Source organism: Nicotiana sylvestris, chromosome 6, assembly GCF_000393655.2.
Source record: "Nicotiana sylvestris chromosome 6, ASM39365v2, whole genome shotgun sequence".
Lineage (NCBI taxonomy): Eukaryota > Viridiplantae > Streptophyta > Magnoliopsida > Solanales > Solanaceae > Nicotiana > Nicotiana sylvestris.
The window spans coordinates 172,849,768-172,871,356 of NC_091062.1; the positions used below are offsets into that span (position 1 = coordinate 172,849,768).

At 39.9% G+C, this 21,589-nt stretch overlaps 1 protein-coding gene across 1 annotated transcript; it reads right to left on the reverse strand.

The window, feature by feature from the left end:
* Nucleotides 1-12,685: 12,685 nt before the first annotated feature.
* Nucleotides 12,686-20,831, reverse strand: LOC138871696 (uncharacterized). Its single transcript, XM_070149592.1, has 9 exons — nucleotides 20,539-20,831; nucleotides 20,281-20,476; nucleotides 17,896-18,566; nucleotides 16,621-17,832; nucleotides 15,943-16,246; nucleotides 15,655-15,844; nucleotides 15,414-15,610; nucleotides 15,224-15,365; nucleotides 12,686-13,635 (listed from the first exon to the last, which is right to left on the reverse strand). Exons 1-9 carry the CDS (start codon nucleotides 20,829-20,831, stop codon nucleotides 12,686-12,688), a joined length of 4,155 nt encoding a protein of 1,384 aa, XP_070005693.1.
* Between the last annotated feature and the right edge of the window lie 758 nt (nucleotides 20,832-21,589).

Here is a 21,589-nt window from a genome sequence, read left to right on the forward strand (position 1 = left end):
ATCTGCAGATTGCAAATGCAAGCATCGCATTTGCGAAGTTTCATCGTCGCAATTGCGACTCTAATAGTGACCGCATTTGCGAACAATTATTCGCATTTGCGAAGGTAGTAGGTCAGGCCAAGCTTCGCATTTGCGATGCATTGGTCGCATTTACGACTTCGCATTTGCGAACCTGTGATCACAAATGCGATATTTGCGACTGTGTAAAACATAACTTAGACGAGATTTTCACCTATTTTTCAAATCTCTCAAACCCTAAACTTCCATATGCGATTTTTCAACATAGGTAAGTGATTTCTAACTCATTTCTTTCAATCTATCTAATCTTTTTACAAGATTTCATCACAAAATCTAGGGATTTTCATAAGGAATTGGGTGTTTTTGGGTAGAATTTAGGAATTTTGAAATTTGGGGATTTAGACCTCAAATTGAGGTTGGATTCCAAAACCAATTGTATATCCGGGCTCGGGGGTGAATGGGTAATTGGGTTTTGGTCTGAATTTCGAGTTTGGACTAAGCGGGCTCGAGGTTGGGTTTTTGACCTTTTGGGGGAAATGTTAGAAAACCTATAATTATGCATTGGAGTTGAGTTATTGAGCATTTATTGATGTTATTAAGTTGATTATGACTAGATACGAGTGAATTGGTGGTGGAATCGAGAGGTAAAGCGATGGTTGAGCTTTGAAATACTCGTTGGTTTGAGGTAAGTATTTGGTCTAACTTTGACTTGAGGGATTATGGATCCCCGACTTAATTGCCATGTAAATTCCATGTGTGTGGCGTATAGGTGTGGTGACGAGTACCTATGCGCCACCAAATTATCATTTTAGCTTGTTCCCTTCCCCGTTTCCTAATACATAGTTTCTTGTCTTAATTGCTACTTGCTCCTAATTGTTTTCATGTCTTAATTGCCACTTGATCATGAATGTTTCCATGTCTAATTTCTTCATATTAACTGTTGTTCTCTTTATTGAAGTATTTAATTGTTTCATGGTTTTGTTTTATTACTCTGTTAGCTTATATTGGCTTATTGGTGCCTTATGGTACACCTTGGTTAGTCTTGCTGAGTAGTTTACATTGGTGAAGTTTCATAATCGTAGTGATATTCCATTATGTGGATTGAGGTATAAGTGTTGTGGAGGATATGAATTAACTTGTGAAATACTTGTCTTTATTTTTGTGATTGGTGTTGATTTATATATTGGGATCGGGTTGCACGCTGCAATATGAGGAATAAGGGTCGTTCAAAAAAGAAGTCATGAATTTTGAAGACATTTTGAAGAATTGTGATGGTGATGAAAAAGAATTACAAATTGAAGAAATTACAAGTTTGGGCAAGAACGAACAACAATTTAATTCCATCTTCATTTTATTCTACCATTATGTTAGTATACTCATTTGTAATATCATCACAGAATATGTTATAAACTCTGTGATGATCATTGAATATTTGGTACTTTCCAGTTCTAATTTTTTACATGCATGCTAGTAGGTGAGACTATGTTTTTGCCTCAATAGGATTAGTAAGGTAAGGTTTAACCCGGTTTGCATTACCTTGGTCCTATGCCTTTGGAAATGTATCCACACGGCTATGAGATTATATGCCCTCGTGAGACTTTGCCGGTATCTACACCATGAATCCTCTACATGAGGCTGCCATCATAAGGCAATGTGAGGCGCAGAGGAGTGATTATATAGCCAAGGCATATGGGTTAACAATACCAATGCTATTGTCCCCTTATTTGTACTTTTCCTAATTGTTGTGTTTTTTTTTCTTTTATTAATAAAAAAAAACTAGCCCTAGGCGCTTGCCTAGTGGATTGCCAAAAAAAAGGGTGAACGTGATTGTCTGGTAAGATCGGGTTGCACGCCGCAACAAGGAGTAATAAGGGTGGACAGGTGGTATCGAGTTGCGCGCCGCAAAAGGAGGAATAAAGGTGATATGCGTTAAGGAGTAATAAGGGTGGACAAATGGGATCTGGTTGCACGCCGCATCAAGGAGTAATAAGGGTGAACATTGATATTGTTATTATTTATATGGTGGGATCGGGACGCACGCCACATCATTTATTGTTTTAGCATTCATTTTTGTTGAAGTTTATTACTGAGATGTTGAAACTCCCTAAGGATTGGTTATAGCGGAGTACTGGTAGAATGGCTGGCGTCTGTATTCATTTAAATGCAAGTTTCTTTTATATTTCATTTCGTATTTTCTTTTCGTAACTGTTGCAGGTTGTATATGTTGTGATGTCCCACCGTTGCCTCGTCACTACTTCATCGAGGTTAAGCTCGGCACTTACCAATACATGGAGTTGGTTGTACTGATACTGCACTCTGCACTTCCTATGCAGATTCCGGAGCTAGTGGCTTATCAGAGTTTGAGGGTGCTGCCTTCAGTTCACAGGAGACCCAAGGTAGTCCTGCAGGCGTCCGCAGACCCTGTCATCCCCTTCTATCTTTACTACATTCTGCTTTTACTTTTCCTCCGAAACATATGTATATTTTCTTTCAAACCATTACTTGTAGTATTCTTAGACAGTTCGTGAGTTCTGACACCAGTTTCTTGGTGGAATTTATTACGATTTCGTTATTAGCATAAAGATAATCTTTTAAATTGTGATCTTCCGCATTTATTTATGCTGATTTACTTTTGTTAAGTTTTAATTATTAAAAGATAAAGGTAAAAGCTAAAATATTCTGTAACGTTGGCTTGCCTAGCGAGTACAATGTTAGGCGCCATCACGGTCCGATGGTAGATAATTCGGGTCGTGGCACTTCTCAACCACCACCAAATGGCTCTGGTTGTCCCCCAAACATATCTTAGAATAGTAGAGTTTATGTTATTAGTTATTTAATTTAAGACATGTTTTATTTACCAATAGACATATATATATATATATATATATATATATATATATATATATATACACGTGCAAATTAATGGATTTAATTATTTATTTCATCTCATGTAGAAAATTATATTTGTATTTCACCATATATAAGATATGAATTATTCCTAGTTTGATTTAGCTTGAAAACAATATCCCAAGCCAAACCAAATATAGGCTAGTGTCACGTCCTTAGTCTTTAACTAAGTACACGTGCGACACTTGACAACTTACTCACGATCTTGTACAACTTGCTCACGATCTTGCTATGCCAAGTTAGTCTAAATTACTACACTCAAGATTACTAAGGGAATGTTAGATAAGAAAGGCAAGAGAAATTTGCCAAAGGAAGCTTTTCATCCTAAAGAACTTGATTGTTTTGCTTGGTGAGTTACAAATGAATATCCCCCTTTATATACTAGTCTCTCAGGGCTAATATGTAAATATTAATTGTTATACAAGTCCTTAATATTTACAAGTAAGACCCCTCTCTAGAATTCTCGATATAACTAGAACCTTCCAAGGACATTCCTAGCAAATCCATAGGGTTCTAAGGTCTTCCATGAGAAATCTCCATATTTATCTAGAACCTTCCTACGTGTGCTAGTCTGTTTCATAGTAAACTTTTCATATGGCAAAAATATATGTCAAGTGGCACCTACATGACATGATGATGTGGTAGGCCACGACACTCTCCCCACCCAATTTTATGCCGCCCTCGGCACAAAGCATCGTCACGTATGCGCGCATCTCGCTTTGGCGTCGCCGGAGATCTTTGTCCATTAGCCATGATGCCCTATGGAGCGATTCGCCTTCCCTTGTCACAAGGTACTGGTCACCTTTCTTCTTGCTCTGTTTGTACTTTGGATAAATAGCAATGATGGCCTTGATCCTCCACCCACCGGATTCCTCTCCTTGCTCTTCGCATGAATCTCCCCATAACTCAACCAAGTCTAGTAGCTTCTCAAGCGTCGGGTCCATGCTTCCACTCCTTATTTGGCTGCCCTCCATGGTCTCAGTTGTCACACCTCCTTTTTTTACACCCGAGGGGTATATGGGAGTTTTTCTAATTAAAGTAACATTATTTAAAATGGGATTATTTAATTTAATTTATCAGAGTCGCCACTTGAAATAGTTTATTTGGTTTCCCAAGTCATCGGTTTATTTTAAATCCCAATCGAGGAAGTTTTCGACTTTATTTAAAAGTCTGCGAACCAGAAATTCTAAGTAAGGAATTCCGTTAACCCGGGCTCCGTGGTTCTAGAACGGTCGTTTAGCGATTTATACTTGGCTTAAATTATTTAACTACTCATTTTTAGGACCTATGTGAATTTATCTTTTACCACTTTTAATTGCTTGATTATTCGTAATTAAAGAATTGAGTTACGCGTACGTACTCTTTTCCTTTGGCGCGTTAAAAATCATGTCACGCAAACGTATCCACAATTAATAACGCTTTGTTTATTTATTAAGAAAGTTTGGTTGAAGTTGCGCGAACGCATCCCTCGAGTCTCTTTTTAGAATTAAATTTGCAATTATGTTACGCGAACGTATACATAATTACAATAATAGTCTAAGTCGAGCCTAAGGCAAACTACAAGTATTATGATTATTTAACATCTAAGTTAATACTAATGTGAGGGCCATAGCTTATGGATTTTTGTTTGTGTATGGCACACCTCGATCCATTTTTTAAGAGTTAATACTCAATTAGGCCTAAAGACGTTCGGGCTTAGCACAATTAAAGCTCAATCTAACCCTACTAGTTTTAAGCATGCTTCGGTTAATATATTAGGCACTTATTTATTTAAAGGAATTCTGCGCCATCACTAGGCCCCATATTATTTAGAGATCTTGTAAAGGAGAACAACGGAAGATGGGCTCTACGTTAGGCCCAGCAATGAGGACAAAGGAAAGAGGTCCCCAAAATTTTGAAGGGGAAAGTGTTGGGCGTACATCACTTGATTAAGTCAGGAACATTCAGCTTTGAAAAGCTGTATTGGGGCTCAAAGTTTGGCCCAACTGAAAAGAATTCCAGGGCTCTTGCCCTTGTTGTAAATCAAACGAGTCTTTGCCCACATTGGGCCATAGGCGGGCCCAGTTGTAATTGTCTAATGCATGGGCCTATCTACCTCTACAATTAACCATACATACACACTTATGACAAAATAATTTTCAGATTATACATTTAAACAGGAACAGAATGTAAAGATTAAACATACTTCTGTACTGAATTAATCAATTGAACATAAAATGATCCATGATAAAAAGGCTTCTGGACTGACTTAAAGTTTGGGCCTATAGACTAGGCCCAAATCACCTAAGGTCAGTCTTTCACTTGGGCTAGAAATCCAACCCCTTTTTCCATCGAATGGGCAGCCTTTTGGTTCTGCTGAGTGGGCTCAAACCTAGCTCTTTTACACCACTATTACTTTTTGTAAAATAGATCAAAATATACAATTAAGCTCCTAATGTGTCTTAGTACATGACATTAGATCATAATACATTACAATCTTTAATTAAAACAAACAGCTTTTCCAAATCAAATGCCTTACATTAAGTCTTATTACATAAACTAACCATATTAAGAGATAACTATTACAAATCTGCCTGACTGACATCATGAAGAATTCCTGCCTCTTTTGGACATGATTTGTCCATTAGAGCTCGGCCTCTTTTTGTCAAAACAGCATAATTCCATTTTCCAGCTTTTGAACCAGCTGATTTGGCCAACTAGTAGCCAAATTTGCAGGCAGTAGCTTACATCCAAACAAACAAAAGAGAAAATAAATGGCTTTAAATAAGGGGAAAGTTGTCTACTCAGATAAAGGAAAGAAAAATGACTTTAAAATTTCATAATCAGCCTTAATGACTAAAATTTCATAAACGAAACAAGGCATTCAAGTATCAGTTAGTTTATTCATGCTCAAACTTTAAAACTCATATAGTCAAAACTTAATCACATTCATATCATTATAAGCTAACTTACTAGCATAAAAAACATTCACTTCTACAGATACCATTTATACATCTGACTTTATATCATTTTGACAAACCATTCACGGCATTACATAGAGGAGTTCAGGTTAAATACCTAGACAGTAGCAATAAAGCCAGCAAACAATAGGAGAAAGAAAAGAAGATGGCTGAAGCTAGCAAACACAGAAACCACACAGCAACAACAACCCTAAATAAACCAGAATTTTAAACCAAAACCAACTTTGAAACCAGAAATTCCAACTAAAGAACCCAAGAAAAATCCTCTACTTCAAACCATGTTTTTCAGCTTGTAAAAAACAGAAATAAGAAGTTTTGAATGTTTTCTAGAGTTTCCTAAATCTGATATTTTTTCAAAAAAGAAGAGAAAATTTTTGTGCAGTAAAATGATGCTGAATGTGTGTGTGTGTGAGTGAGTGAATGTTTCCCTTTTGTAGAATGCACAAAAGGCATCAACAAAGGAATATTCTGACCTAATTTTTCTGAAAATCAGAATAGTACATCATCTTTTACAGCTGTTTGTCCCCTTCTTTATCCAATACCAGCATTTGTATGCTAAGGATAGGGACAACTGTGCAAAATCTAGAACATTCTGATATTAGCCTATGTAAAAGTCCATTTTTACCCTTCTAATTCCTGACTATTTCAGCTTTGTCCTAAGTTCTTTTAGTTCAATTAGGTCCCTATAACTTTCTATTAATTTATAATCCATGGCAAACACAATCAGAAGTCTATCAACAAATCAAAAAATGCAAAAGATGTCAACAGATATAAAACAAAAGAGATGATGCAATTTGAACTAAAATTAACCTAATTACTAATAAAAGGTTTCTTTATCTAATTAACTACATTAATCAAACTAACATTTAACAAAAACCCACAAAGAAATCCTAGAAGCTGAACTAATCATGTATATGAATCAAAACAAATTAGTTAACTCAAATAACACGTGAAATCTAATTACACAACATGGGAGAGGAACATTTAAACAAAGAAAAGGCATAATAATCGATTCATCAACACCCTAATTAGGCATAAACCTATGCAAAATTAACTTTTAGATGAATTGCAAGATTTAGCATGCTTTATAAACAAGTTGACAATACTAATTAAAAGGAACATTGTCACTATCTAAATCATATATACTAAAAGGAAGAAACAAGTGGAATAAAAGAGGTAGTATAGAAAGAAGAAAAGAAAGAAAAAAACAAAAAAAATGGAATTTTTTTTACCTAAAGCTGCTTTGGACCGGACCAGTTGATGAACTACTCTGAATGAAACATTCGTGAACTTATACAGCCACTAATTAGTTGTTCTAAACAAGAACAATCAATTAATGGACGTTTGGGTTCCACATTCCAAAAGCTGACCGAGAAAAAGAAGAAAGGAAAAACTAGGGTTTTTTTGCTGAATCTTAGATTCAAGATTTGACAGGATTGGAAGTGATTCGAGGGGAACCAAGGGGATATTTAGGAAGAGGAGGAGGAGGGGCTTGCATGGTGAATTTTTGGGTTGATTTGGAGAGGTTAGGGTTTTTGGGATTGAAACTCGAATTTGAAATTCGAGATATTTGGTGATGATTTGAAAGAAATGGGTTAGATATTTGGAAGGAAGAGATGATGGGGGTTCTAGGGTGATGATATGGGGCCATTTGGAATACCGGAACCGCCGTGAGTGATTTTCGGTGGCGGTTGGCGGCGGAGACAGTGAGGGAGTGAAGGCGGCTAGGGTTTCTTTAGGCTTGGTTGAAGGAGATGAACTGAAGGGGTTCCGAAATGGGGGAGAGGGTTTTCGGACACTAATATAGTAAAAGGCTGGTTAGTTCCCAACTGTTAAATTCAAAGTGATCAACGGCTGGGATCAAAATAAGGACGATGCGGCATCGTTTTGGGTGTAAAAGGGGCGGACCGGGTAAGGCTGAGTTGGGCCTGGGTTAGGGACAGGTTTTGGACAAGTTTTTGGCTTTAAATGGCCCAATTTCTGAATTTAAAAACCACATTTTCAATTAAATCCTTATTTCCTTTTTCTTTTCTTTTTTCTTCTTCTCTTTTTTTAATTAAAAATACTAAATTTAAAATCCTAAATTAATCTAAATGGCAAAATTAAACTAATTACAATAATTATAAAAATTAACTAATCATACATTAAAGGAGAAAGATCACTAATCTAAACATTAAAAAGTAAAAAATGTAAAATGAGCTATTTTTGTGATTTTCATTTTTAATACAATAATTAATTAGCTAATTAATCCTAAAAAGTATAAAAACAAAATCTAAATGCAATGCATGGTATTTTTATATTTTTCATGATTTTAATAAGAATTAAACGTACACAAAAATGCAAACAATTAATAAAATCCTACGAAAATCCAACAAAATGGCAAATAATTAAAAAAACTATTTTCTTGGATTTTATAGGAGTAATTCATATAGAGCAAAAATCACATGCTCATACCTGCCCCTCTTTGCTCGGAAACACGAAGGGTTTGCGGGCAAAGATAAAATGAGCAATTACGAGGGATTTTTTCCCGTTTGAAACTCCATGAGAAGCATCTTTTGAAAAAGTCTGACCGAACCTTACTTCAGAGGCTTCCTACATATCCATGGCTATAAAGGAATTAGGTCAGTATAGTTCTAGAAGTTTTGGTAGCTGGGACTACCGAAAAATTGTGATTTTACTGTTGTTGCGGTTGTTTCTGCTTGTTGAGCTCCTGATTACACCAAAATGAAAGATGAAAAGCTAAAATAGCTAAGCCTATCAACTATGAGTTACAAGATTCCTATCTATAAACCTTCTAAAGCTTGATCTTGAGTCTTGGATGGTTCTTCCTGCAGACTCTGATCTGAATCTTGATGGCTTGTTAGTTCCAACCGCTGGTTCATTCTTCTTCAGCTTTTTAGATCAAGGCGGGACAATGCAAAACTTTTGACTTCAACCTTATCTTGTGCAGTCTGCATCTTTCCTCCGCTTCTACACTTAGAGTTCAACTTTTTTTCTTGTTTCTTCTTTTCTTTTATTTGGGTTGAGACTTCTTCTTGTCATCTCGAACCTTGTGCCTCATGGTGAAAACCTATTCAGGCACCAAAGCAAACAAACGAACAAAATTTTCTGCCCCAGTATTCAATAGGAAAATTTTGTGAGTTATTTGTAACGAAAATCTAAACTATTTCTTTATTGAAAGCAATAAAATAAGGATTGTGTATCCTTGGGAAAAAGAGATTAGGGAGTGGAGCCCTGTATCTACAATGAAATTAATCAGGGAGTGGAGACCCTATGTTGGAAAAGACACTAGGGAGTGGAGACCCTATGTTTAAAAAAGTAGACTAGGGAGTGGAGACCCTATGCCTAAAATAAAATAAACTAGGGAGTGAAGACCCTATGTTGGAAAAGTATACTAGGGAGTGGAGACCCTATGCCTAAAATAAAATCAACTTGGGAGTGAAGACCCTTTGTCTAAAATAAATTCAACTAGGGAGTGGAGACCCTATGTTGGAAAAGTGACTAGGGAGTGGAGACCCTATGTCTAAAATAACTTCAACTAGGGAGTGGAGACCCTATGTTGGAAAAGCGACTAGTGAGTGGTGACCCTTATGTCTAAAATAAAATCAACTAGGGAGTGGAGACCCTATGTTGGAAAACCAGACTAGGGAGTGGAGACCCTATGCCTAAAGTAAAATCAACTAGGGAGTGGAGACCCTATGTTGGAAAAGCGACTAGGGAGTGGAGAACCTATGTCCAAAATTAAATCAACTAGGGAGTGGAGACTCTATGTTGGAAAAGTAGACTAAGGAGTGGAGACCCTATGCCTAAAATAAAATCAACTAAGGAGTGAAGACCCTATGTTGGAAAAGCAGACTATGGAGTGGAGACCCTATGCCTAAAATAAAATCACCAAAATCAACTAGGGAGTAGAGACCCTATGTTGGAAAAGCGACTAGGGAGTGGATACCATTGTCCAAAATAAAATCAACTAGGGAGTGGAGAACCTATGATGGAAAAACAGACTAGGGAGTAGAGACCTTATGTCTAAAGTAAATTCAACTAGGGAGTGGAGACCCTATATTAGAAAAAACGTAACTAGAGATTGGGGACCCTAGGCTACCATTTTTTTTTTTTTTTGAATTTTCTTCTCTCTTCTTTTTTTATTTTATTAAAAAATATGAGTAAGAATGCAGGAAATAATTTGGAAGAGTCTTCCCTTTTTGGATTGATTATTGCTGCAAAACTGTTTCTAGCCCTTGCGCAGTTTCTTTTGGTGACACCTGCTTCTTGCAAGGTTGCTTTGGATTGCACCTGTTTCATGTTTTCAAACAAAGAACAATTGTTAGTTTAAAATGGAGGTTGGTTTCGTGGCCTTGATTTTTTCGATCTCGGCCCAACTCTTTTGATGAAAACCTCTAATGCTCGTTGGCCTTTTGTAGATTGATCTTTCTTCTAACCGAGGGATCTTAACTTTCCAAAATTTCACATAATGGTTCACCCGTGTGGGGCTTTGGCCTTTTCATCTTGTTTTGCCTTTATGGTCACTTGACATTGGATTTCTTTCCTTTTCAATATTTTTCACTCTGAAGCATCGGCCATCATGGCCAGTCGAGATCGACTTGATGCACCTGCTAAGGCTAGGTGATTTTTTGCACATTAGCTCGTGTCAAATGAAAGCCCCGTAAATCAATCTTGCCATATTTTTTTGTATTAGTTTAGGAGAAGGATTAAACCGAAAGGGATTCAAAGAGAAGTAAACAAAGGACAGGATAATGAATTTAACGAGAAGTGTCTCTTTTGGGGGAAGAAAGAAGGACTTATCTGGAGTGCATACAGACTTCAATAGACATGGCATGTTTCTTGGACGGGATACCCGAACTGTGCAACCATCCAATCTCTCATAAACCCATCATAACTCGTATCTTAAAATCGAGAAACCTTGTCAGGACTCTATCAATGCCGATAATTGTAGGGGATTCCTTCTTTTCGATCAATGGCGCCCTTTGCGGGTTTTCGCCAATTGTCCACTCTCATTTCTCTTCTTATCGTCGCCTTATAGTGCTCTTTGAGAGTTTTCACTAACAAGACTCTCTCATTTTCAACTTCTCTACTCAACATCGCCTTATGGTGTCCGTGTGGGTTTTCACCAATAAGACTCTCTCATTTTATTTCTCTCATTTGATTGTATCGAATCCAACAAATTCCCATTGTGAACATCTTCACCGATCGATCCGAAGGGCTTTGAACAGGATTTTAGGTAATAAGAGTTTGGATTGAACTGCTACTTAGGAACCTTTTAGGCGACGATCGCCGAACCATTATAAATTCTGCCCCTGTTTCAACTTTTGGGAAAATGTGAATTTTTGTTTTGGTGAGACTGAACCCCAGAGAGAGGCTGCCTACGTATCCTTTCAGAATCAAGCCGAACGTAGTTCAGGGAAACATTATTTTTTGATTTTTTTTACAAATATTTTCGGGTTCCAAAGAGAGTAATCAAAGAAAGATAACCAGCTCAAAGGGTTAGCAAAGGGTTAAAGTGTTTGTGGTAGTGAGAATGAAAGCCTTCGTCATCCCAATCGGATAATATCGGTGCTATAGAAGGGTTAAACATAATACCTTTTGACCGCATCTGCATTGACACCTGTTTTAGGGTCATTTCCTTCAATGTCTCCCAGGTACAATGCCCCTTTTGCAACAATTTTCTTATAATGTATGGGACCTTCCAGTTTGGAGCGAACTTTCCTTTTGCTTCCTTGTGATTTGGGAGAATACGTCTCAAAACGAGTTGCGCCACTTCAAAATTCCTAGACCGCACTTTCTTGTTGTAGGCACGGGCCATTCTTTGTTGATACCACTGCCCGTGGCAAACTGCGGCCATCCACTTTTCATCAATCAGGGTTAGCTATTCTAGACGGGTCTTGACCCACTCACTATCATCAATCTCGTCTTCAACGATGATTCGAAAAGAAGGAATTTCAACTTCTGTGGGTATTACGGCTTCAGTGCCATAAAACAATAGATAGGTTATTGCTCCAACTGATGTGCGCACAGTTGTGCGATATCCCAACAATGCAAATGGCAACTTTTCATGCCATTGTCTAGAACTTTGGATCATCTTCCTAAGAATCTTCTTGATGTTCTTACTACTTCGACGGCACCATTAGCTTTGGGCCGATAAGGGGTAGAATTCAGATGCATGATCTTAAATTGTTCACATATCTCCCTCATCAAGTGACTATTCAAGTTTGCAGCATTGTCCGTAATAATAGTTATAGGAATACCAAAACGGTAGATGATGTTGGAGTGCATGAAGTCTACCACTGCTTTCTTGGTGACGGCTTTGAGAGTGACTGCTTCAACCCATTTTGTGAAGTAGTCAATGGCAACCAATATGAATCTATGACCATTTGAAGCTTTTGGCTCGATTGGCCCAATGATATCCATACCCCCAAGCAGCGAACAGCCACGGTGCTGACATAGGATGCAGTTTTGAAGGTGGTGCATGAATCAGGTCACCGTGCACCTGACACTGATGACATTTCCGGACAAACTGAAGCAATCATTTTCCATAGTCATCCAGTAATAGCATGCTCGAAGGATTTTCTTTGCAAGTACATATCCATTCATATGGGGACCACACCCTCTTGCGTGCACTTCATTCATGATTCTTCTAGCCTCTTGGGAATCCACACATCTTAGAAGGTTCAGATCTAGAGTCCTTTTGTACAAGACCTCTCCGCTCAAGAAGAAACCACTGGCGAGCCTTCTTATGGTTCTCTTTTGGTTTCTATTGGCTTTCTCGGGATATTCCTGTGTTTTCAAAAATCTCTTGATATCATGATACCATGGCTGAACATTTGGTTCCACCTTAACCGTATTGCAATAACCATGCCTTTCTCGGATTTGGATTTCCAACGGGTCAATGTGGACATTGCATGGATATGGCAACATCGAGGCCAAAGTAAAGCGAGTGCATCAGCTAACTCATTGTAAAAATGAGGAATGTACCTGAACTCGACTGACTTTAACCGCTTGCTAAGATCTTCCACATGTTGCCTGTATGGAATAAGCTTGACATCCCGAGTTTCCCATTCACCTTGAGCTTGTCGGATAATCAAGTCTGAATCTCCCATGATTAACAATTCTTCCACATCTTGGTCGATTGTCATGATTATACCTATAATGCATGCTTCATACTCGGCAGTGTTGTTGGTCCAGAAAAACCGAAGTCGGATTGTGGCTGGATAGTGCTGACTAGTGGGTGAGATCAGGATTGCCCCAATCTCGACACCTTTTCCGTTCACAGCTCCATCGAAGAACATTTTCCAAGCGTTGGTGTCTTCTAAAATTACCTCAGCTGAATTTACTTCCTCGTCCGTAAAATAAGTGCTCAAAGGCTGATATTCATCATCAACAGGATTTTCTGCTAAGTGATCCGCTAAAGTTTGAGCTTTTATTGTCGTGCGGGTGACATAGACTATGTCAAACTCGGTGAGAAGGATTTGCCATTTTTCTAACCTCTCTGTGGGCATCGGCTTTTGGAATATGTACTTCAAAGGATCCAACCTGGTGATGAGATAGGTGGTGTAGGCCAACAGGTAATGCCTAAGCTTCTGAGCGACCCAAATTAGGGCACAGCAAGTCCTTTCCAACAAAGTGTATTTGGCTTCGTAACTAGTGAACTTCTTGCTCAAATAGTATATTGCATGTTCTTTCTTCCCGGTCACATCATGTTGCTCGAGAACGCACCCAAAGGAATTCCCCAGCACTGTCAAATACAAAAACAAAGGCCTCTCAGATTCGGGTGGGACCAAGACTAGAGGATTCGACAGATATTCTTTGATTTTGTCTAAGGCTTCTTGACACTCATCTGTCTATTTAATTGCTGCATCTTTCTTCAATAGCTTAAATATGGGCTCACATGTGTAAGTCAACTAAGCAATGAATTGGCTGATGTAATTCAACCTTCCCAACAGACTCATAACCTATTTCTTGGTTCTCGGAGGAGGCAAATCCCGAATACACTTTATCTTTGTTCGATCTAGCTCGATGCCCCTCCGACTGACTATGAATCCCAAGAGTTTCCCAGACGGAACTCCAAATGCACATTTGGCTAGATTTAACTTCAAGTCATACTTACGCAGATGCTCAAAGAACTTTCTCAAATCCCGAATATGGTCATCCTACATTCTTGATTTAATGATTACATCATCCACATACACCTCAATTTCTTGGTGCATCATGTCATGAAAGATGGCAGTCATAGCTCTCATGTAAGTTGCCCCGGCGTTCTTCAAACCAAAAGGCATGAACCAGTAACAATAAGTGTCCCAGGGTGTGGTGAAGACTGTCTTTTCTACGTCTTCTTCATCCATCAAGACTTGATGATATCCAGCGTAACAATCCACGAAAGACTGTATCTCATGTTTGGCACAGTTGTCAACAAGGATATGGATATTTGGCAAAGGGAAGTTGTCTTTGGGACTTGCTTTGTTCAGATCCCGATAGTCAACACACACTCGAGTTTTTCCATCTTTCTTTGGAACTAGAACCACATTAGCCAACCATGTGGTGTATCGGACCACTCGGATCACCCCCGTTTTTAACTGTTTGGTGACCTCTTCTTTGATCTTGTCATTGATGTCAGTTTTGAACTTCCTTTGTTTTTGTTGGACAGGGGGATGATCGGGGTAAGTTGGCAATTTGTGTACCACTAAGTCAACATTTAGTCTTGGATTATCATCATAGGACCAAGAAAACACATCTTTGAATTCGAACAAAAGTTGGATCAATGCATCCCTAGTTCTTTTATCCGTGTGAATGCTTATCATCGTTTCTTAGAACTCTTCTGAACTACCCAAATTAACTGGCTCGGTTTCATTTAAGTTTGGCTTAGGTTTATTCTCGAATTGTTCCAGTTCTCGAGTTATTTCCCTAAAAACCTCATCTTCATCATATTCCGGTTCTTGATTCATTATTTTACGGTTAGATAGCGTGCTATGATCTGGGCATGAAGTCTGCAAGCATGTCATGCTATTTAAGTCCACATTATTAGAACCAAAAGAAGAAATAAGAAAAATAACAAAATCAGAAAGAATAAAGAAAGAGATTCAGAGACGATGAAATATTAATTTCATTTCATAGAATTTGAAGATAGAAGATTTTACATTGGAATTTTAAAGAGAATAAACTAAAAGAAACATTCGAGTTACACCCTAGAATAACTCGGAATGCAGAAAGGTTGGCAAGACTGGACTACCGGGATTCCCGTCTGACTGGGAACGGAGTAGCCTTCCAATTTTACAGCTTGGCATCGGGCCCCATAAATTTCACCTCAGTAGTGCTCGAGCCTTCACCTGTGTGGACCATATTAGCTTCATATAACATTTGCCTCATGGCTCCACATATGTCCTCAATTTCCTTGGCCGTGAAGGCCTCATCTTCTTCTTCTTCTATGTACTTTGGCTTGACGAATGTTTTGGAGAGATGCGGGACCGGCTGAGGCAACAACCAACCATTACTCTTTCATTCATTTGCCTATGTCACATCAGCTTCTGTAGCGTGAAAACCCACACCAAAGAACTTCTTGTTGGCAGCCAAAGGGATAGGTTCTGTGATACCTTGCAAAGATACCCCAATCCCCTTCCCGGGCTTATACCCCTGCTTGATCATTTCAGTAGCGACCATGATTGGCACATTTGATAGAAACGATTGAGGACACGTGCTCCCTTCCTCACATTCATCTACGACCACAACCTCAAAAGTTTGATAGACTATGTGTCGCTACCTTCCCTAGCCTCAAGACATGGGACTAGCAGGTCCCTGTAAATTGATTGCTCATCCTCTCCATGGACCACGATTTCCTTATCTTCGTGTTTAAATTTCACCATTTGGTAGAGAGTATAAGGTACAGCCCCTGCAGCATGGATCCAAGGCCTTCCTAAGAGAAAATTATAGGAGGTATCTATGTCCAAGACCTGAAATGTCACTTCGAAATCCACAGGACCGATGGTCAAGATCAAATCAATCTCCCTATTGTGTCTCTCTTGATGCCATCAAAAGCACGCACACAAACATTGTTAGGCCCGATTCTCTCAGTCCCAATTTCCATTATTTGCAAGGTTGAGAGATGGCATATGTCGACCCAAGATCCGCTATCCACCATGACTCTTTTCACATAGTACCCTTCACACTTAACTCTTCGATGAAGAGCTTTGTTGTGGGCAGCCCCTTCCGCGGGCAAGTCATTTCTGCTAAATGAAATCTGGTTGACTTCGAAGAATCGTTCCGCCATCCTTTCCAATTGCTCAATAATGGTTTCAATCGGAACGTATGCTTCATTGAGGGTCTTTATCAACACTTTCTGATGCTCAATCGAGCTTATCAGTAGAGACAAGAGCAAGACCTGAGAGGGAAACTTCCGGAGTTGGCCAATTACCTCGTAGTCCGTAGTTTTCATTTTTTAGAAGAACTCCTCTACTTCTTCGGCACTGACTGGCTTTTTAAGCGGAAAACGCTTCTGCTTGGCTTTTTTCACTTCTTCCAGATTGAGGTACTTCCCAGATGGGTTGGTTTCATTTACTTCCCCTATGATTTATTTCCCCCTGTATGTCATAATTGCTCTGTTGTAGCTTCAGGAGACTGTAGTAGGGTCTTTCATGGGCCTTTGTGGTGCGCAGCTATGATCATGGGCTCGTTCAGCCTGGGTGGAATTACTAGTCCCCGCACTATGTAAGTCCCTTTGGGTACATACATTTTGGGTCCCTTGTTCAGCTCGAACCTTTTAGGAGGACTCAACACCAATTGTTCTTTCCTGTGAGCCCGGGGAATATAAAGAATGGCGTCTTTAGGGGGTATTGCCCCTGTTTTGGTTTCCACCATTTTTTCTACACTTTGAGGGGTGGAGTTACTTTTCTTCTCCCCCTTGTCTTGCTTTGCAGCTGCCCTTGGCTTCTTTTCCACATCGGCGATGGCAATGATGGCTTTCAGAGCCGGGTCAAACTCTTTATCTTCACAAATCATCCCAATAACTAGCCTGTTGTTGTGAGCCGGCAATGGGTTATTGGTCACATTGGGGATCTCTTCATCTTTCAGCACTACCCTCTTTTGCTCTATTAGGTTTTCGATTTCCTTTTTGAGAGTCCAACAGTTTTCAGTGTCATACCCTTCCACTCCTGAATGATAAGCACATCGAGCACCGTGTCGGTAGGAAGGCGACTCTAGGGTTTTCCTAGTTTGGGGTACGGGTTGCAACAAACCCATTTGGACCAGTTTAGGGAAAAGGCTAGAGTATGATTCACCAATAGGCGTGAAGTTGGTTCTTCTGGGTGGCTCCCGGGCACGGGCATTGTATGGAAAATTATTTTGTGGGGGAATGGGATTATATGGAGCTTGGTAAGGAGGGTTATTTCTAGGAAGTGGAGCTCGGTTTTGGTTAAAATATTGTTGTGGCCGAGCGTATGGCTGGGCATTCATCACCGCATAAGGCTGAGGAGCCATGGCATAAGCCACATCCTGGTGAGGATAATAATGTTGCGGGGTGTTTGGCAGGAAGTAACCTCGGGGTTGACGGGGGTTCCTCAGACTTGAAGCCACCATCACTACTTCTTCTTTATTCTTTCTGTTTTCTACACCTCCTAACCCTCTCTTGATTGCTTGGGACGTAGCTCTTATAGCAGACTGGCTCAATATGCAGCCTGTCTTCAGACGATTTTCAACCATCTCTCCAATTTTGATAACCTCAGCAAACGGCTTTCCCATTGCAGACATCATATTCTGGAAATAGTCAGCCCCTTTGGCTTGTAGAAAAATACTGACCATCTTAGTCTCATCCATCGGGGGCTTCACCCTGGCCACTTGTTCGCGCCACTTAACAGCATATTCTCGGAAACTTTCTGAAGACTTCTTTTTGAGATTAGATAGGGAATTTCTGTCTAGGTATATGTCTATGTTGTACTGGAATTGCCTGACGAAATCTCAAGCCAAATCATCCTATATGTTCCAGCAAGATTTGTCTTGATCCATGTACCATTCGGATGCAATGCCAACCAGACTCTCTCTGAAATAAGCCATGAGGAGCTCTTCTTTTCCGCCTGCCCCTCTCAACTGATTGCAATACCTCTTGAGGTAGGTTATGGGGTCCCCGTGCCCATCATACTTTTCAAACTTAGGGGTCTTTAAACCGATGGGCAAATGAACATGCGGGAACATAAATAAATCAGCGTAGGATACGCTCTTTTGGCCACTTAAACTTTGTATATTCTTAAGGCTTTGTTCCATGCTTCTCATTTTCCGAGTGATTTCCTCTTGCTCGGAATTCTTTGTAGCTCTTTCTTGCCCCGCGGTAAACTCATGCCGGGGTTGTTGCGGGTAAAAATTGGTGGTGAAATGGGTAGTGTCTGGTGAAAAAGATGGTACTTGGAAAGTAAAGGAAGATGGATCAAAATTTGGCCTGGGCAACACTGGTTGTGCCGTAGCCGAAGCTGGTGGTGCAGTGAATATATTAGAAGCCACTCCCAAAATCAATGCCTGGGGGCAAACCTCAGAAGGCATTCCGGCGAAGTGGGCCGACATGGTGGGGTATCCAAGTGGGGTGTTCGGGTAACTTATTGGGATGTTGGAAGTTCCACTTGCTCTGGAAAGTAGCTCGGGGAAACCAGGTATGGCACTCGGCGGCTCTCTACCGTTGGACCAAGCATCCTACATTTCCAACATGCGGAGGCACAGTGCCCTATTTTCTTTAGCAGTCGCTGACTCTGAGGTTGGTATAACCGATAGCGGGCTATCCTCTAGGATGGGAATTGTTGGTAGATAACTTTCTGATGACACTTCGACACTTTCCTTGGAACTTGTAAAGTATGGGTGCGAAGCCAGGTTACCACAAAACCAACCACCTTAGAACAGAACCTATACTCAACAGTTGACACAACAAACAGGTTAGTTCGAAGCAATTAACACATAGGGAATCGCACATTGGGGGTGTGATGCACCTATACAGTTAAATGTGTTTCTACATGTTTTGTAACGATTGTGTGTCTCCTCCCGGCCTTTCCCCGATCTTTCTCTTGCTTTCTTTTGCACTCTCTCACTGTTTTCTCTCTCGTTTTTGTTTTCTTTTCTTGTTTTCTCTCTTTTCTTATTTCCTCTCTTTTCTCTTTTACTTTTCCTTTTGGTTTTCTCTTTTTGTCACTTTCTCTTTTATTTGAGTTATTTAAAAACCATGATCGGATCTGATGGGGATTTCCTACATATCACGACACCACGTGAATTAGATCATCACGTAGTTCAAAGATAAATGTGAAATAAATAAATACCTTTTAGGTTTTTCAAATTTTCATTAAAACACAACTTCTATTTTTTCTTTATTACAAAGACTCGATCCTACATACTTGAGAATTGAAAAACTAAAACAGACTCGAAACAGACTCTAGGAATGAAAATACAGACTTGAAAAGAGAAAGGAAAACAATTAGGAGTACATAAGTGCCTCCAATCCTGCCCTAGGGACACCAGCCGGTCTTGTCACAGGCCTACGTGCCATGTCGTCCTAGAGGCGATAAAGATTATCCATTATCTGGCAAACAACGATCATTACTGTGACGAAGAACATGGACTTGGTCATGTCATCGCACTCGTTGCACTTCATCACAATGTAGTCGTCGATTCTTCTAACCCTTTCCCTGATGACACCCTTTTCTTGCAACAACCGCCCAATCTGCTGAGATCTGGCCTCTAAACCTGGGTGGCCGTATGATTCTGCTCTTATAAATGATGTAGGTCCCCCTCTAGCTGTGCCATCAAAGCGTAACAATGTTCTCTCTCATCTTTGAAGCTATTGGCTTGTTTAGTCATTTCACCCTCAAGGGTGTTAAGCTCTTTTTTCCAACCCATGACCCCTCTGTCATATCTTTCCTTCAGCTGTCGAACGAAGGTTGTCTGTTCTTCCGCATTTCTAGCCAACTTTGTTCGAGCATTTTCTAGCTCAACCTAAGTCTTTTGCAAATCATCCTCATAGTCACATACTTTTTGCGTAAGGCTATAGATGAGCATTTCGTCTTTTCTACTTCTGCCCGGGTTCTCAGCTGCTATTCTCATCTTTGGAACTTGGGCCCGTAGAGCTTCATTTTCTTAGGCCAACCTTCTTCTTTCACCTTCAGCTTCTTGTGCCTATAGATCATATTGAATACGACGTTCCTCAATTCTTCTTGCAAAGCGTGAATGGTGGCTTGATATTTTTTCTCCTTCTCCCCCAGGCCAACCTTTCCCGGATTTTATCATCAAAAGCTTGAACATGAGGTCTTTTGGCGGGCTTTTCAGGCTCAGGCTCGGGCTCTGGCTCATCATTCGCACAAAACCTTCTCTCAAACTACGCAGCATAATTTGGATCCACTTCTCCTCTCGCAAGATCTGGTACCTGGGTGTCACTTTTCAGATATTGGCAACCATTCCAATCTCGTTGGACTAAAGCCTCAGGTAGTGTTGCTTCTAGGTGCAGCTCAATGACTTGGGTACCTCTTTCTGGTGCATATGGTTGGATACTCCTCAGGCCCATCATCATCAAGTAGCCTTTTAAAGCTGTCATGTATATGACTTCCATTAGCGGAAGCATCCTATGGTCCATTCAATTTGAATTGCTTTTAGAGTTATTAAATGGGATACCCAGGCCTCAAACCTTTCAGGAGATTTGTATTCTTCCACCCTTTCCTCATAATTCTTGATGAAGTTGTTCCCGTCTGAACCATAACTCATGAACTTGGGGTGACGGCAGAGATCTTCGATCAACCACATTTGGAGAAGAATGTTGCAACCCTCAAAGAATTGAACCCCGGATTTACACAAGGTCAATGCCCGATAAATGTCTGCCAGCACTAACGGAACAAGTGTGTGATCTTTCTTGGTAGTGAGGATTTGTGCAATTCTGGCCATGCTAGTATCTATTGTCCCTTTTGCATTCGGAAAGACCATGATTCCCAAAAATGCCTCAATGAAAGCGAACTGACGATGAATCTGCCGTGTACTTTTATCTTGTTTGTTGTTTAATCCCTTTTCATGCGTTTCAAACCCAGCTGAGTGCCCGAACCTAAAGTAAAGGAAGTAGAAAGAACAACATCCGTTGTTTACATGGGCCTTCTTCATTTGCTTACTTATATTCAGAAGATCAAAGAACTTGTGCACAAAGGTAGCCCTCGGGAATATAAGTTATTGTTTCTTCAAGTCCTGGCCAAATTCAATGTATCCGCCCATTTCCTCCAGAGTAGGGGTGAGCTCGAAGTCCGAGAAACGGAACATGTTGTGGACAGGATCCCAAAAGGTTACCAAAGCATTGATTAAATCCTCCCGGGGTTCGATGTTCATGATGTATATAAGGGAACCCAACTGCTTTTTTACCCAATACTGGCCATCTTTATCTAAATCATTCCACTACATGCGAAGCTGCAACTGAGCCTGTTCTATGACCAATTGTGATGGATTCTGGGCAGCATTCATTTGTGACGGGTTCTGGACAGTATTCATTTGTACCTGTGCTGGGTTAAGGTTAGGGTTTACTCTTGTGGACTTTTTTGCAAAACAAGTTTTCAATTTCTAAAAGAAAATCAACGGACAATGACCCCATTTATGCTACTTTAGCAAAAATGGTCGTTTTTGTAAATGTGGCCCCTTCATGATTCTAAACAAATTTTGAGGTCGGGGGAAAGGTATTTTATGGAAAAAGACACCTTACT

What these genes read in the sequence shown, in the direction of transcription:
- LOC138871696 (XM_070149592.1), bottom strand. Translation starts at nt 20,831, where the DNA reads ATGGTCTTTCCGAATGCAAAAGGGACAATAGATACTAGCATGGCCAGA. An exon ending in GTTGGCATTGCATCCGAATG is followed by an intron (nt 17,833 to 17,895) that starts GTACATGGATCA and finishes AGATTTCGTCAG; the next exon opens with GCAATTCCAGTACAACATAG. An exon ending in AGAGAATCGGGCCTAACAAT is followed by an intron (nt 15,845 to 15,942) that starts GTTTGTGTGCGT and finishes GTGACATTTCAG; the next exon opens with GTCTTGGACATAGATACCTC.